The following is an 18,802-nucleotide window of genomic DNA, read 5'->3' as shown; positions in this document are numbered from 1 at the left end:
AATATATAGTATAAAGCTCAGTAAAGAGGAAAGCAACTAGGGAAATATTAATTTATTTAACGAGCACTTAGAAATTTTCAAGCAAAAATTTCAAGAAAATTTATTAGTATTTTCAAAAATTGCATATGGGCAGATTTGACGTATTTCATTAAGTAATAAACATGTGATATTATAGAAGTATATATGTAATTTTGTGTAACAAAATAACAAATAAATTATGATTGGCAAATTAGAACGTGAAGATTTAGACTCTCTCTAATATCAATTATTGAGGCGGGAATTGGTTGGGAATTGGTTTTAGGTACACGTGACAGCAAACTTTATACTAAATAAAAGTTATTTTAATGTGTAGTAAAAGCAAAATTGCAAAATTTCCGACCTTTAATATGAGCACTTAAGTTTGAATATGGAAGAAAATCAAAAACGGCTTGAACAGGTAGTATTTCTATTATATTATTATTATATTATTTATGTATAATATTAGATAACGAAATAATAAGTCTATTAGTATTTTATTATATAAGAATTAAAGTTGTACGCATTTTATTTTAATAAGTTATGAAGTTATAATGAAGAAGATAACTTAAATAATAAATATTAGACAAAAGATTATATTATTAATTATTTTGATTAATTTAGTAATTATTTGCGATTATGTGAATTTATATGCAATTTATTTATTTTTAGGGATTAGCGATCAGGAATTTGAATCACCAAATTATAACGAACCTATTTTTATTTGTAACTATCCAACTAGTTCTTTTATTACAATAATTTATTATGAGGTTAATGGAAAACGACATGAAAGAAGTTACAACATTTTATCATTGGGGGAATATCCTTCAAACGTTAAGTATACACAGCGTGGTAAAAAGAATTCTGTTGTCTATAAAATTCCAAATGCATATAAAGTAGAGACAATTTTGGGAGGATTTCAAATTATCTGTGAATCTAATTATTTGCCTAATGGAAAAATCAAATATTCAATTGAATGGAAAGATAATAACAACGTATCTAAAATTATTTCAAATACTCGATCATCTTCAGGTGTGGCAAATGATTTTTATAAGGTGATTGTTATTTTAAACTGAAATTAGAAGCTTTGATTTTTTAGATTTTGTATTTTTGTAATTTGTCCAATATTTAATAAAAAAAATTTTAACTATTGTTATTTTTATTGATAAAATCAGATTATTGGAATGAAAGCAAACTCAAAAGTTTCAGGAGTTTTATTGTTTGGCTTTAACATACCTTGCTTATGAAGCAAGAGAAAATATTACAAATACTCCTATTATAAATAGGAAACGTCCATATACCGAAATTTCTACATCACAGCAGAATAGACGTTTAAATTTACTAGCTAAGGATTTTAAAACTCAATCAAGCATTATTTTGAAAAATAATAACATTAATAATAGTCAATTAAGGTTAATTGAACTTGAAATTGGTGGAGAAGTAGTAGTTATTGATTTTCGATCTCATAATAATTTGGATTTTATGGTTCATTGTGATGCTATACTAAGAGCAATTGATGAGTGCTTGATTTCACGTGATGGATATCGACGTCTTGCAATGGTTGATCCAAGAATTGAAAGAGAATATCGTATTGAAGGGCGAAAACATTATATTAATGAAGTTATGAATTCTCTAATCCCTATATATGATTATATTATTAAAATCCCTTCATCACCTTCAAATCAATCAAAAAAACGTAAAGAAAGAGAAAATGATAATATAGAAGATCTTGGTTCTTCTAGTAATAGTGGTAATAATAATCAAGATGGATTGTGTTCTTTTTGATCTATTAAAGCCCTTCTAGATATCTTAGTTCCTATATGGAAAAAAGGTTCTTCATCTATTTTGACTCCTGGGGATACAGATGGACATATTGTAACTCATCAATACTCACATGTAATGTTTACGGTATGTTTATTAAATGAAAAAGATGAAGTTTTAAAACCAAGTAAGCAATATTGGTGAGTTCATGATTAATTATATTAATTAAATATTTACGTTTAAATTTCTTTAAGTATCCTGTTATACATTGTATCTCAATTTATTAATGAGTTAGATGAAATAAAAGATGGGTATATGGATTGTGAGAATATTATTTGGCCGGTTGAGTTATTTTTTTCTGGAGATTGGAAATTTATGGCGTTAATTATGGAATTAAAGCTGCAAATTCCAATTTTTTTTGTTTATATTGTGAGTGTTCAAAAGAATTGCGTGCTGATATGAATCATTCTTGGAGTATTACTGGAAATAATAAAGGTAAATAATAATATCATTTCAAAAATGTATATTATATTATTTGGTTAAATTTTATTATTAGGACATGCAAATCCATGCTTATTTCCTATGATTAAAACTGGAAATTGGATTCCTGATGAGTTGCATGTGATGTTACGAATTACTGATGTTTTACTTGGATGCTTTTTCTATCAACTTATGGAGGACATAAACCAATTTAAAAAAAGTACATCAACTTTAATTGAACAAGAAATGCATCGTATTGGAATAACTCATTTTCAATTTTATGAATCAAAAACAAAAGGTAAATACGACTGGACTACTTTAAATGGCGTTGAAAAATTAAATGTACTAAAGAATTTTGAAGTAACTAGATCTGTTTCTGGTGATCATGGTAGGAAAATGGAATTTTTATGGCATGAATTTTTACGTTTATATTTATTTTTACGTCAAGATCATATTACTGAAGAAGAGATCGATTCATTTGAACAAGCAGCTAAAAGTTGGATCTTAAAATTTTGTGAGCCAACTATTGGAAAATCAAATAGTGCTAATAAAAAAAAAAAGGAATGTTCAATCCAACTGATATTACTCCTTACATGCATATATTTGCACATTATATTCCTCAATTTTTTCGTATTTTGAAGAGTAAAAATTTACAATTCAAACATTTTTCTACTTCCAGTCTTGAGAAAAAAAACCATATGCATGTAAGTAATTAATTGTTAATTATTACAACTTACTATATACGTTTACAATTTAATATGGGTTTATAGGTTTGGGTATTTTTTGGTGCAACAACAATGGGAGGTGGAAATAAAGCAAATTCTGTTGTTCACAATATATTAACATATGAAAACCGGCAACTTTACTTTTTGATGAACAATATACCAAAATCTATTGTACAGAAAACAATTGTTCTAAAAGAATGAATTTTTTTAAAAGTTTTAATATTTCTTAAACAATTTTTCTCTAAATTTTTACAAACACCAATTTTCTAAAAAATCTATGTACATAATAATTTTTTAAATGAATATTTCTAAATTAGAATTTCCTATATAAAATAATAAATTAATGAGTGTGAATTGAAGTTATAAGTAAATTTATAATGAACTTTTCAAAAAAAAATTTACCTTCCAATTTTTCAACTATACAATCTTCACACTCCTCCAAAAAATTCAACATATTATCTTGATTTTGCACAAAATAACCAGTTAAAACATTAAAAAAAACTACTAATTTTAAACTATGTAAAGTTAAAGGTTCTTTACCCACTCGGTTTCTAATAACTACATAGTCAGACCAAACAAAAGAAACTTCTTTTTGCCTCTCTTTATCTTCCATAAATACATATGCTTTAGTGCCACTTGTATGCTTTTTTTCTCCCCAATCTTCACAATCAAATAAAGAACCCAAGCGTTTATATCCTAGTTCTCCAGTAAAAACACATTTATATAATATTCAAGTAAGAAATAAATGTAAAGTTTTCTTCCTGAGAGAATATCCTAACAAATAATTCTTCATTAAAGGGTTCAAATATTATTTTTCTATTACCACCTCCCGATCTATGGTATGAAAGTTTTTTTTCTATTCGTAACAAGAGTGAATTCCAGAAATTTTCGCTGATGTAAAGAAAGCCTATTCTTTGTATATAAAGTACTTTTATTATTTAAAAATTGACATAATGGACAAGGAAATTTACTAGTAGGCGTATGTGAAGGCTGCGTCGTGTTCATTTTTTGGTTAAACAAAAGTTTGTGTATTACTAGTTTATCAAATCATTGGCGTTCACAAAACCATATAATCATATCACATTGTTTTAAATGTGACATTTGGCTAATGCGTCCGATTAGCCCATATGGGGGAAAGAGTTGTGTAGATCCTCACAACTCACATTTGAAGATTTAATGCCATTGAATCATTCAACACTTTGATACTGGCATTATACTGAAATGGTGTATAGCATTTAGCCTAACTAATCCTATTAGAATATAGTGTTTTAGTCATATAATTATAACATGCCAAAAATGTCACTACCATATCTTTCCATTTTTATAATAATTCAACATTTAACATATTTCTACAAGAATAAAATGCTTTACTAAATGAAAGAAAATCTTCACCTAATGTTGATTTGAGATGTTTAATAATATTTTGGCATATATAAAATAAACAATAAAAATGCTGTAGCATTAATTAGACCAGGTTTGGAGTCTATCCAAAATGATTTTGGAATGATTCATCTGTCGCCTTTTTTAAACATTGCAAAATCCAAACATATGTTGAAAAAGTTCATTCTTTACTAAAGCATTTGCTACATTTCGAAACTTTCCATAGAACATTGAGTTTTAAGATCATTAAATTCTTTGTATTTGTTAGTTTTACAGGTGTTATTATTTAAAACTACATCATAAAATCGTTGATATAAGTCCTGTTGAGCTGGCGACATTCAAAAAATTCCTAATGTGAGTCTTAAATCATTTTTTTCAAAAAGTACTTCAAGTAATCACTGGTCAAAATTGATGCTATCAGGTACATATTGGGTACCTATATATTAGTGACTAATTAGATACATATCGGACATTTATTACCTGATATGTAACATATCAAATATGCCTAAAAATCAGATTCCCGATATCTAAACGATTAGTCACTGATATGTAACACTGAATCAATCTTACACATATCGGGTACCGATATGCAAAATATTTATTTTATAATCCAAAGAGTTATATTAAAATTATTACTAAAAAAAGTATTTTAATATTAAAGATAATCGTTTATTCATATAAAATCCCTTATTTTCAATTTTTTTTTATTTTTTCTAAGAAATAACTTATCACGAATAACTGACGAAAATATTAAAAATATACATATTGTATTTTAAAATTAATTGGATTGAATGTTCAAATTAATCTTACATACAACTTTATTTTAATCAATTCGTATAAATGCCAATTGATAAGAAAAACCTAATAAAAGTATTTAATCATAATATTTAATTATTTTTATGTTTTTTTACCCTTTTTTTTGTTTTTTTTGTTTTTTTATTTTTTATTTTTTTATTTTCATATTCATTATTATGATATTTGTCACTTTCTTCATCTTGATCAGTATTATAATCATATGTTGAAATTTCATTTGTTGAGCGATTAAATCTTTTAAAAGCCTCGTCAGTCAGACACCAATTTGGTGCATCCACTGGAAGCATACTTGTTGTTGTTTTACATCTTTAAACTCTTTTAATTTTTAGAATTTGAGGTTTTTTCCTCAGTTTTTCAACGGTTGGATCAATCCGATCATGTAATAAATGCTGAAGCTTTAATAAATAATTACTATTAATAAATAAAATAAATAAAATAATCGTAAATATATGGTACATACTGCAGAAGAACGCCACCATGTTTCATATATATGAATTGACATTGTCTTTTCTTTAACAGCAGATTCTTCACCAATTATATCATTTTCTTCATCAGAATCGGTTTCCTCCTACTCCTCTGAATGATAACCAAATTCCTTAAGAATTTGTACAAGCTCCTTTTCTGGATATCTACGAATGTATTTATCATTATTTTCTATTAAATAGTTTGCTGCTTGAGCTCTTTTTTTTTTTTCTAATAATAATAAATAATTATAAAATTAAATAAAATTAACTAAATTCCCACTTCATATTAATAAAATGGTTACTAATGTCCATAGTTCTTAAATTCTTCTTTAATCTCCTCCTATCCATTTTCACCTTGCTTCTTTATATTGTTTACATGATGGCATGAATGCCAACGTCCATGTAACATCTTTAAGATATCACTATTTGAAACATTATACTTTTTGTTGACTAACTTATAAAGCAGTGGAAGTAATTTTGTAATGATAGTTTCTTTCTGCTCAAGCCACGTACGTTCACTATCGATCTCATATATATTCTTTAATTCAGAATCTACTCAGATAAAGACTTCTTTCTATAAATAATAAATAAACGTAAATATTTGGAAAAATTCAATGACAGATAATAAAAAAATACTTACTTTAATTGTTCGATACATATTTTGATTCAAATGAATAGCATTGTCTGACAAGGACGAGGAAGATGAGGAGGTAAATTCTTGATCACTATCCATCATTGCCTACTTTGATTGCTTTGAATGAGAAAAGGAATTTGTGAAAAAAGATTTGTAAGCAAATTTATAGATTTTGAAGTTGTTGAGATTTGACTACGCGAATGAGTAATACGAGATACGTGAACTTGATTTTGAAGAACTGCACGTGAATCTGATCTAAAAGAATAATTAAACGTTTATTTTATCTTACCAAAAACGCAAAACTGATTTTGAAATAGGAATTAAATGCAAAACTAATCTTAATCTTAAGAAAGAATTGAATGTGTATCTGATCCTAAAAGAAAGGTTGAACACAAAATTGAAGAATTGAACGCAAACTTGTTCCTGATCCTAAAAAAGTGTTGAAGAACCTGATTTCGGAAAATTGAATTGATGATTTTTTTGAAAATTTTTTAATAAGCGTACTTTTCATTTGAGTAATTGTAACCTTAACTTTCTTAGCTATTTCATAAAATACAAAATGAATAATAAAAAAAGTAAAATTGAAACCTTTAAACCTCTACCTCTGTTTCTAATTTAGTAAAACCCAAGAAAAGTAAAATTGAAACTTCTGCCTCCGTGTCTGATTTAATAAAATCCAAAAAAACTAAAATTGAAATCTCTACCTCTGTATCTGATTTAATAAAATCTAAAACGGCCAATTCAATAAAATCAAAAAAACCAAAAATGGCCAATTTAATAAAACTCAGAAAAAGGTATTTGTATCTAGTGATCTGATCCTATTTCTAAATGGTCATCCGGATCTAATCCCAAATCTTAAATATTTATTTTTTTATTTTATTAAAAAAAATATAATAACAAGATCTATTTTCTCTTTAAATAGCAAACTTCAAAAAAAGAGGTGTAATAAAACTGGAATAAATATAAAGGTATATTTTTTACTAATTTTATTTATATTATTAATATTTTTTTTAATACTCTTTCTTTTTTCTAATCTAACGTTTGTTTCTACTAATACTACTAAACATACTAACATTTTCTATCCATTTTATTTTTCTTTTTTTTTACTAACATTTTCTAATACTATTCCTTTTCTTTAACAATTTTGTTTAATATTATTCATACTAATATCTTTATTACTAAAATACTTTACTATTTCTATTTCTTTCTTTTAAATATTAAACAGATAAAAATATATTTGATACACATAATTCTAATTTTTTATATAGCTAGAATAATTTTTATATGATTTTTTGTAATTTTATTTATTTGTAATTAATTAACAATTAAATAAATAAATTAATATTATAATTGAATTTAAATTATAAATTTATTAGCATTCATATTATTGCATTAAATAAATATCATTTTTGATATGCGTTCAATAATAAAATCAGTAAATTATAGCTATTAGCCTATTAAGCCTATTAGGTATACTTTAGACATGTACTGTATATCGGCACTATCTGATAAATGTATAATATCTATCCGATATTTTACTATAGACAAACATAGCTTGAGCTTGAATTTTATTAATTAATGCCGTAAGTCACTTTGGATGATATTTTACTATAGGCAAATATGGCATAGTAGCCTTTATCTTTATTAAATTTATTCGAACTTTACAATTTACAAAAATAAAAAGAAAAATAAAAAATAAAACTAACTAAAAACAAAGCTATATAGTCTCCTAAGAAAAAATAAAGTAAAAAAAAATTAATCTAAAAAAGAAAAATCGCATTACACTAAATTTCCCCAGATCTTCCCCCTTGATATATTCCAACCAAAGTAGAAGCAACTATGCTAACAAAATAACGAATAGCGCGCCCACTATAAAAATTGACACTCCATCCTGCAAAAGCTGTTATTAAGTAGCACCGTTAGACGACCCATAAAACCTGAAAAGTGATTAAACCAAGGCAAACCATATTTCATCGAGTTTTTCAACCAATCGGTACTAGAGTCACGTGAATCATGTAGGTTGACAGTGGCAAATTAGACAGCCTTGGAGTAGATTTCAACTTATAAGTAATATTCATCGCGTTTTCCCATTGATAGGTCTCATAAGAACACGAATTCCAAATTCGTTTTCTGAATTTTTGAACAAAATTGTTATGGATAGCAGCGATAACCTTTATTGCAGAATTTCAAGGAATAGACAAGTCGACAAATAAGTCAACAAAGAGCTTGGGTAGACAACCACGGACAAGGGCATAGGAGGACTAATTTGTATAGGAAAAGGACCAGCATAAGAGAGAGGTGAGTTTAATAATAAACGGAGCAGGATCAATGTTAGCCAATTTTCCAGCTTCTTGAATTTTGGAGATCAAATGATTTTGATAAGATTGGAGGATTTGATGCATAGGTAAGTGACGTCTTTTGCACATAAACAGGTGCATTAAATCTTCCATGTGGTCGATACAGGAACGACAAGTTAATTCGTCCATGTATAAGTCTGGACGTGCTCTTTTAAGCTTTTCCAACATGGGTAATTCATCCAAGAAAAGTTTAAATTTGAAGGTGTGGTGCCGCGAAGCATGTTCATAAGTGAAAGATGCGTCATGAGAAGGTTCAAATTTCAAAGTAAACCAAGTGAGATCCCAATCAACAATATAATCTATATTGGATGATGATAAAGAAGTAAAGTGAAAACGTGTTAATTGTAATAAATTACGCATCAACTGCGTTTCTTAAGAAGATGTCTCGGATTGGATTCGCAGATGACATTGTTATCATAGGTTAAGACAAAATCGTGGGCAGAAGCAAGATCCAAGCCAGAGATCAAAATACTGGATGGAGAAGTATAAGCAGTGTTGGCCACAGCAAAATCATTCAAATAATTGCCAGAATGGGCCTTAAAAGTTCGTAGTTTTATAATAAAGCCGGCTATTAGAGTAGGTAGAAGAAAAACAACTTCAGAGGCCATCAATGGCAGTTTGCGAGTCAGTATAAATAGTAACTTCTGAGTCGCGAGGAGTGATAGTTAAAACTGCATAGATAAGAGGGATTATCCCAAATAATGCCATGTGCATAAGTAGCAATAGAGTTGGGAAAGCAGCATCTGGTACAATTTGCATCCAAGACCAGCCTATAGAGACATCAGGAGTTCCTAAGCTAATAAGTGACCCATTAGTGAAAAAGATGTATCGTGAATCCATAGAAGGGATTAAAGGAGAGTTAACAAAGACAGTGGCAGCTGAGGATTCAATAGTGGTAGGGATAACAGGAACCTCAATGGCGTCTACAGCAGAAAAATCAGGAACAATATCCCATCTATTATAATGGAGACAAACACCATCTTCTATATCAGCCCACGTAAAAGCAAATGTTGTAAAGAGACCTTTGGTGTGCAAAGAGTTAAATCAGCATTCCGTCTTTTAGAAGGAAGTAAAGGAGTATGAGCAGCACAACTAGGGCAGGGAAAAGGTTTAATGAGGTCACCAGGCAAGGATTCGCAATCAGGAGAAATCCTTGAACCAAAAGTCTTTTACCAAAGAAAGGAGAACCAAATTCATTCAACATGACAATCCAGTTCATGGTAGTAGGAGGAGAAGAAAGTCAGGATTCAAATTCATAGAATGAGGAGTCGTTCGCAGGTAGAGGGATGATGTATTCATCAATTAAACGATTATTAGTATCAGGAGTAGTGGTTTGTCGTTGGATATCTTTATACCAATAAGGAATATGACTAAGGTTGCTTGTCTAAACCTCTTCAAAATCCTACGATTAGTTTCATCAAAATTTTACTATAGATTTATTATAGTTTCGGCAGAGTTTCAGCAGTTTTGACATTTATAATAAGTTTCGGCAGTTTCGCCTTTCTCCAAAGTTTCGCCAGTTTTTTAATATAACTTTAATATAGTTTCAGCAGAATTTCACTTTTTGGTGAAACGCCATCTTGCCTAAACCCCTAGGTTTCGGCAAGCAACCTTAAATATGACCTCCAACCAAATTATCATAATAAGCCTTCCAAGAGATTAAATGGGTGCCTTGAGGAGTTACAAGGTGAGATAAATAAAACAGCTGTCATTTACGTAAGATATGATAATAAGCTTTGAAAGCTTTGGGTGTCATGCATTCAAATAAAGGGATGTAACCATCAAATGAAGATAAATTTGGCAGCTTTGACAGTTGAGCTTGAGACAAGCGAAAGAGAGTAGAATTCAAGAGAGCAATAATGCATACAATATAATCCTTCTTGAAAGAAAGAAGAGAAGACCAGATAGACCAGTCCTTAATTAAAAGGGGAGAAATAGGAATCAAAAAATTATATTGAAGTAAACACAATCTATACACTGGCCTACAAAAAGTATTCAGATTTTCATCACGTGATTTTGCGCCTCTGTGTTACAATCGGCGATTTCTCCCTATCACACATATAAATAAAGGAGATAACAAAATATTTATTTTTCACTCCTCTTCTAGTTTTAAATGCGTGGAAAAGAAGTTTCAAAGACCCACCGGAAACGAATTATTGGCGCATATCTTAGTGGTATCAGGCAAAGAGTTATTTCTACTCAGTTTGGTATTCCGACCAGTACTGTAAATGATATTATAAAAAAGTATAAAGAAACAGGTTCTACAGAACCTAAGAAACGTTCTAGAAGACCAAAAGTTCTCACTGAACGTGATACCCGAGCTTTAAAACGTATCATCCGAACTAGGGATTGGAATCGATTCTGCAATAGTCGAATTAATCGAAAATCGTTTCTGAATCGATTAATCGAAAATCGCATAAAAAAATCGAATCTGACGCCTAAACAATTTTTTCATTCTTATGACCTTTTATGGTCTTAGTCAATTGTTTGTTTGGCTTAAAATAATATAAAAAATTTGTGTTTTAACGATTAAATAAAATTTTAATTCCGGCTGGCATTAAAGCTCGGCCGGAATTAACTTCGTGTAACTTAGAATTTTTTGGTTACAAGGCGGTACAAAACTAACAATCAATAGGGAATACACGCGTTTATTACTGCACAAAGGCTTTTGCTTAAGTGAAACTATTTTTAATGGTTAAAATTGGTCAATTTGACTTAGAAAGTGGTCGATTTGGCCTATTGAATGAAAATTCATGATTATTAGCCAAATTGACCATTTTCAAGAGTGACAATCATAATGTAAATATTAAAAGAATAAAAAAAATTTCGATTTTACGTAAAAACCATGATCATCCAAATTGTGACATCCCAAATGTCATGATTTTTATGTACATAATATCGATTAGAATCGATTAATCGAAACCGAAAATCGAATTTTTAAATCGAATTTTAAGATTCGGTTAATCGCGATTAGTCGATTCTATAATCGATTCTCAAAATTAGAATTGATTTCTATCCCTAATCCGAACTGACCGGTTTTCTCCTTTAGGTGATGTGACAAACAGGCTAAATACCAGTCTTGACGCAACTTTACACCATAATACAATCAGAAGTTGCCTTCATAGTGAAGGTCTTGGAAGTTATACTGTCCGAAAAAAACCTCATTTGACTGCAAAACATCGAACTGACCGTTTGAAATAGTGTAAAGAAAAAAAAAATTGGATAGAGGAGTGGAAACAAGTGGTATGGTCAGATGAGTCAAGATTTGCTCTTTTTCAATCAGATGGTCAAGCAAGAGTATGGAGAAGTCCTGGAGAAACATACAATAAAGATTGTATTCAACCTACAGTTAAGTTTGGGGGAGGATCAGTAATGTTTTGGGGTGTTTTGGTTGGCATGGAGTTGGTTTTTTGGTTGTAGTGGAGGTAAATATGGATTCTGATGAATACGTTAATATTCTGGCTAACCATTTTATCCCATGGGTTGACAATTACCCTAACTCCATTTTTCAACAAGATGGAGCATCTTGTCATACTTCAACTTACAGTGTTTGGTGGATGAGAACGCATAGTATTCCGATTTTAGACTGGGTGGCACAGAGCCCTGATCTAAACCCGATCGAAAACCTGTAGAACTATTTGGATTATCAGGTTCTTAAAAAAAAGCTTTGCCTAAGTCTAAACAGGAGTTAATTGGGCAGTACAAGAGGAATGGCGGAAAATCACTATTGAAACATGATATAGCCTAATTTTAAGTATGCCTAATCGGGTTAAAGCAGTAATTAAAGCCAAAGGTGGCCATACTAAATATTAATTTTTTAGCTATAATATTTTTCGTATAATAACTTTATATTTTATATTTTAATATAATAAAATTTATTTGTCAATTAATAAGTACGAAAAAATTTTTTATATGTACATAAAATTATAAATTTTACATATAAATTTTATAAATAAAAAAAAAATCTGAATACTTTTTGTAGGCCAGTGTATATAAAAAGAGATTGAATAAAAGAATAAGAATTAGCCATTAAAAATAAATTAGTAATATGACATTGTCGTTGATGAGCAAACAAATTAATCAAACCCAAAGCTTGACAACAGAATGTATACTGAGTAATTTGCATCCGATATTCAAGTTTTGGAATAAGAACGGCATTATGTGAATACACGACTTGTTTGGCAGAGAGCTTTGCAGGTCGAGTCATCCATAAATACTAAATTATTGATCAGCAAATCAGGAAAAGAATCTTGAGAGGCAATTAAAGAGGGTGTAGAAAGAACATAAGGGTCCATCTTTTCGTTCTTCAAAACAGTAAGTAAAGGATCAATATAAATAACCCATAAAAGATGGGAAATAACTTCGCCTTGGTCAATACCAATGCGAACCCTATAAGCAGGAGTAGATCCATGAGCAGTGAAAACGCTGTTGGTGCGTTTCATGAAAAGTGAAAGGATAAATTTGACTGCAGAAGCAGGAAGGTGTATATGTTCAAGAGCAAACCGTAACATTGTGAGAAAGTATCCAAAGTGGGTTTTTGTTAACATCAGCATCATGGTTAAGGTAATGATAGGGTCACGGCAAGAACGACCAGGTAGACCAGCGAAGTTTCCACCTTTAAGAACATCATGTGAGGCCAAAATAGCAGAAAGGCGATTGTAGAAAAGTTTGACAAGAGATTTTTTAATCACTTCAAGTAAGGTGATAGGACAAGTGTTTTTTAATTGACACTTCCATTCGTGAGGTTTGGGGATGGGAAAAACCATTGCTTGTCACCATAAGTCGGGAATATCAGCTTTGGAGAGGCAGGCTTGGATCAAAATGAGGACACTGTGGATAACCATTCGTCAAGAGTAGGGATTCATCAAAGAATCATAGATGGAGGAGGACACATCATCCATAGGTTGATATGCAGAGGACCATCTATCTGGTAATGCATTGATAGAGGTAGGAGGGTTGGACTTAATCAGCATAAAGTTTTGGAAATAGTCAACTCAATGTCCTTGGGATCAGTGAGGAGTTGAGGATGAGTGGGATGGTCCAAAAAGACACAGTCCAAAGTAATACAACGATGAGTGCAAGAAAGTGCTGAATTGATAAAGGAAGAAAGATCAGTTTCAAAATTATTATTTCTGTCATCCAAACGAGCACGGATGGAAGAGTCTTGAAATTCTTTTTCTTGAAGCAAATGAAATCCCCGTAAGGATTTTGAGATGTTGGATAAAATTTCAAGAAGTGATTTAAAATCATCTTGTCGACATGATGAAATAGAAACGGGTAAAGTAGGAATGAAAGCGAAAACTTTCTTATACAAGTGAAGAATTTTTTGAAGTCTAATCAAATGAATAGACCACTTATGTTCGTAAGCGGCAGAATAAGTTAAAGGATATTTGCGCAGCAGACGTATTGAGTGCATTAGGCGATTTAAAACCTGATAATGTTGAGTTAATATTTCCAGTTCCTTAGGGATCTTGGGAGTATAATTATTGCCAACTGGAGAAGAAGGTAAAGTAGCTTTGGCAGCTTTAAGGATACATGATTGGAGATATTCGCACATTTGATTGATATGCCAGGAGGAAAAGGTTGAAGGTAAGACGTCACATAAAACGGCTTTATCAGTGAATTCTGTCCATTGGGATTCAGTAACAGAATCGAATTTGAAGACGCAGCGGGTTTGGCGTTTAAGTTGTCAAGCGCGAGCCAATTTGGTAGAAGCAAATAATAAAGACATATCATAATATGTAATAACAGGATTATGATCAAATGTACAAATGTCTTGGGCATCAAAGATGCAGGCAGTGAAAGCGAATCCTTTGAGAAGAAGGCAAGACCATACATAATCAACATGTGTAATTTGGTCATTGCGATGAAAGGTACCTAAGGAATCAGAAAGATTAATAGGAGTATAGTCTTCATATCCATGAGAAAGGAGATGATAAAATAATCGGTGAATATGCTTAGAAGCAAGTTGAGGTAGATTAAAATAAATAGGATAATATTTATCTAAATGCATATTAAAATCACATCAAATAGCATGATAAAAGCCAGCTTGCTTATTAGTAAGAACAAGTTGTTGAATAAGCAAATCAATAGTGTCAGAGCACAAAGCACTTTCAGCAGGAGGGGAATATAAACAACAAATATGCGCAATTTCACGTTGCCTTTAAAATATAAATCAACAGAGAGCAAACGCGAGGAATGAGATTTAAAATCTTGAACATGAGAAGCAAGGGAATTTTCAATAAAAAGAGAAACACCACCAGAGGAAAGAATTTGTTTAGAAGTATCCAATTCCGAAGAAAATATAGTATAATTAACAATACGTTTGGATAAAAACTTCATTTGTTTAGGGTGAAGATGGGTATCAACTATACCACCAAAAGAAATATGTTTAAGAGAAAAGAAAGAAGAAGTTTGTTCTATTTTAGTTTGACCATGCATTTAAGGCCATTAACATTAAAAGAAGAAATATTAAATGAATTGGGGATAGAGGAAGTGTTACTGGGAGAAGAAAATAAAGATTCATATGAAAAAATTTCAGTAACATTATCAAAATTAGGAGGGTTTCGTACAAAAGTGTCATAATTAAAATTATTGTCCGACATTAGAACACAATGATAAAAATAGTCAGGGAGATAAAATGGAAAGAAGAAAATTAAACGGAAGAAGCTGAACCAGCTTGATCCGGGGGAGCGCCACCAATGGAGCTAATGAACTTATGAATACTTCCAGTGAGCAAGTCCAATTTGCTTTCAATAACAACTCTACTATTCTTGAGATCATTAATTTCTTCTTGCATGGAGGATGTAGGAGTGGAAAGAGGAGCATTGGGGAAAAGCAGAAAAGGGGAGTGTGGTGTGGTAGGAGCAATGGTAGTTGAGGGTGGTCAAGGCTGCGTTAAAATACTTTTTGGAGGTGAGGAAGATTTAGCTGAAGGCTGAATGTTGAGTGGAACATGGGATATAGGAGCGTCTTCTTGCATGAGATCCAAGTCAGGTTCATTGGGTGTAGGAATTGGATCGAGGCCAAGGTGTGATTCAATCTGAGTCATCTGCTGGTCTGCAAGTTTGAGAGCAGAGATGCGTTTGTGAAAGTTAGCAACTTCACATTGTAATTCGCGTAGAAGGTTTAGGATATTATTAGCATCTTCAAGAGATAACGCAGAATTAAGGGTTTGGTGAGGCAAAGGACGTGCTGTAGAACGAGAAGAGGAGGAAAAAGAGACCGAACATTCTTTACTGTTGTGACGAGCATGTTGGGAAGAAGCGGGATTGGAATTGGTATGATTATTATTATTATTATTATGTCTATTTGTAGTGTTATTATCACGTCTTGAAGTAGAGGATGAATGATCTCTAGATTTTGAGTGAGATCAGGAGCGAGGACGTGTGTTGACATTGGAGTTAGAGTGATGAGGTTGATTGACATTAAAGCGTTCTTTGAGTTTTTCCACTGGATCTCGAGTACAAGTACGTCCTCTGGTTAGCTTGAGTGGACAAAAATTCAGAGCACAGCCTAGTTTACCACATCTGTGACAAAGTTTGTTAGAATTATCTGGGGAAGACCAGAAAAGCACCTTGCCTTGGAAGCTGACAGTTTGTTTCATAGCAGCATCCATGGTTTCCTAAGAATTGAAGGTGACATATGCCCATCGTTTGGGTTTGTAGAAATTCAGGAAAAGCGAAACGTTGACAGCTTTAGCGCCAAGTTCACGGGTAAGGGGAGCAAGGTTAATATCTTCAACGTTAGAGTGAGGGTGGCAACAAATTGATGGCGCGCAGCCTTTGGTTCACGGAATAATAGCACAGAGTGATACAGAGACAGGTGGAGAAACAGTAAATGGCCTATTGATCAGTAAAACGGGCAATTGAATCAGCATTGTCATATACAATGTGGGTTTGCTGTACTTTTGCATTGGGTCTAGAAAAAGGCAGCAGGAGGTAATATTTCCAAATTTCTTGAAATAAGCCATCAGGTTGTCTTTTTTAATAAAGAACGGAATATCGGTAACTTGGATAGCTCAGAGATCTTCATTAGATTGGAGTTGGCGAGGATCATGTGCATGGAATATTAGATCAGGGAACTCAGAATGGGTGGAACTAACGCATATATCACGTGCTTCAGCTGTATGGAAATGAATAACAAGGCCAGAACCAGTCATACGCGCTTTGCCAGTGTATGACTCATAGGTTTCTAAAAAAGATTATTAACAGCCTCGATAAGAGCCTTATTAGTAGTAAATTATTTGGCAGCATTTGGCATAGCCGCAGCCTAAAAATCATCTCTGGTTATGGCGAGAGTCACCACTAGATCTGCATAGACGCGTCCACATTTCCAGAAGACGTGACATGACTGGACGCAGTTGGCACAGCAGATTTTTTTGGGGAGGAGGTTCCAACATCAGCCGCCTGGACGTTGGCAATGTAATCTTCATCCATAGAATTTTTGGTAATCGTACGATTATGTTTTTGCTGGACAGTGTTTTCACCATCGGAGCTTGAGTTATCAGAGTTATTATTATTTTTTCATTCTTGACAGAAAACTTTTCTACTGTTAGGGTTATAACTTCCACGGCCTCTCTTGGCATAGTTACCAGACATATTAGAGGACTTTGGGTTGGGAATATAAATTTTATTAGTAGTTTAAAAATAATAAAAAAAATATTTTTGTCGGAAATTTTCATTTTTGAAAAATTCAGGAGAGAGTCTGATGATATTTTACTATAGACAAACATACACAGGTCAAAAAACGATCTATCTCACACATATCGGGTACCTATATATCGGTGACTAATTAGGTACATATCGGGCATTTTTACATATTAACAACATATCGGGTACCCGATTTGTCACATAATGCGCAAATTTCAAATATGGTTAAAAAAATGTAAATTACCAAGTGTCCGATATCCAAACTATTAGTCACCGATCCGTTATCTAATATATATCGGTCACCGATATTTGTACGATCTTTAAAAAAATTTGTGTGTTTATTTAATATTATCGTAGTATAGAAAACAGCTACTGATTTCTGTCTATTTGGTATTGGCTTTGTACGCTTTGTACTTTGTAAAAATGTAATACAGTGTACGAAAAAAGATAATTGCTATGGAGTGCTTGATCCAAGTATCATTTATCTTCACAACTTCATACGGAGTTTTTCCAAATCATGAATACTTATAAATAGATGATGTTTATTTACTTTTTTAGGAAATATTGAATGATAAGATTATTATATAAGCCAACTCTCAGTGATCATAGTAATACAAGAGTGCGGCCAGAGAATACCTAAACTTCAAACCCGTTATCAAAAGCATATACAAATTATTCAAATTACCGCGATTTTCTGAAATCCACTTATTGTAATTAAATTTCTCATGGCAAAAAAATAAATACGTTCCCCTTTTTTTCTTTGTAAACTATTACACTGAATTTGCAAAATGGCGTATAAGGTGTATTGTACTATTACCATATTAGGAATCTTTCCATATAGCCAGGATACCTGAAAAAAAATAAATTTTAAGGAGATATTTTTTTTACCCAAATCGTAATAAAATTGTAATACAAACTAATTCCATATAAATGACGGATTTTATTTCTCTAACATCTTTAGTTCGATCGTTACTGATAAGGGTGATTATTGGTATCTTTGATTCTAGCGATCACTTCTGATGGAAGTTTGATAACCGGAGGCGATCGATTCAGTCATATTGAATTTGGATCCTATCTTTCAATTTAATTAATCTTTAAAGAGATACGTAAGCCAAAATGCCTGCGCTGATCCCTGTCCTTTTGGAGTTTATAGGGTGACGATGAAGATCGGCTATTGCCCAAGTATACTCTTTATTGATTAATTTCTTTGAGAGACGTTTTCGTCGATGTGCTTTGTACGATAACAATGTTGCCTCTATAATTCCGGGCTGGATTAGAGGAAAAAGTCCTGATTGCACCTCACCCATTTTGTCGTCAGGCACAGTCTGAAACTTCCGTTTGTAAACTTTTATTTCCATACCAACTGCATGGGTTTAGGGTGTATTTTATTCCCTAACCCTTAGACCTACTTGTTAGGTTAGGTAGGTTGCATTGCACTCTGTAGCCTACCTTTTTAATGAGTTTTATGGCCACGTTTGCTCATTTAAAAATGAATTAAACAGGTTGCCATATCATTAAACAC

At 31.6% G+C, this 18,802-nt stretch overlaps 2 protein-coding genes across 2 annotated transcripts; one reads left to right on the top strand and one right to left on the bottom strand.

Annotated features, from left to right (window-relative positions):
• Nucleotides 1-406: 406 nt before the first annotated feature.
• On the top strand, nt 407-1,800 carry OCT59_028401 (uncharacterized protein; the record flags this gene model as incomplete). Its single annotated transcript, XM_066147260.1, has 3 exons — nt 407-436; nt 702-1,070; nt 1,207-1,800. The coding sequence occupies 3 exons, from the start codon at nt 407-409 to the stop codon at nt 1,798-1,800; spliced, it is 993 nt and encodes a 330-aa protein (XP_065993985.1).
• Nucleotides 1,801-3,275: 1,475 nt separating this feature from the next.
• OCT59_028400 (uncharacterized protein) lies at nt 3,276-3,986 on the bottom strand (the record flags this gene model as incomplete). The annotated part of the gene is made up of 3 exons (XM_066147259.1): nt 3,276-3,304; nt 3,384-3,677; nt 3,911-3,986. 3 exons carry the CDS (start codon nt 3,984-3,986, stop codon nt 3,276-3,278), a joined length of 399 nt encoding a protein of 132 aa, XP_065993984.1.
• Between the last annotated feature and the right edge of the window lie 14,816 nt (nt 3,987-18,802).

Source organism: Rhizophagus irregularis, chromosome 8 (genome assembly GCF_026210795.1).
Source record: "Rhizophagus irregularis chromosome 8, complete sequence".
Lineage (NCBI taxonomy): Eukaryota > Fungi > Glomeromycota > Glomeromycetes > Glomerales > Glomeraceae > Rhizophagus > Rhizophagus irregularis.
This window is presented reverse-complemented; position numbering and strand designations above follow the sequence as displayed.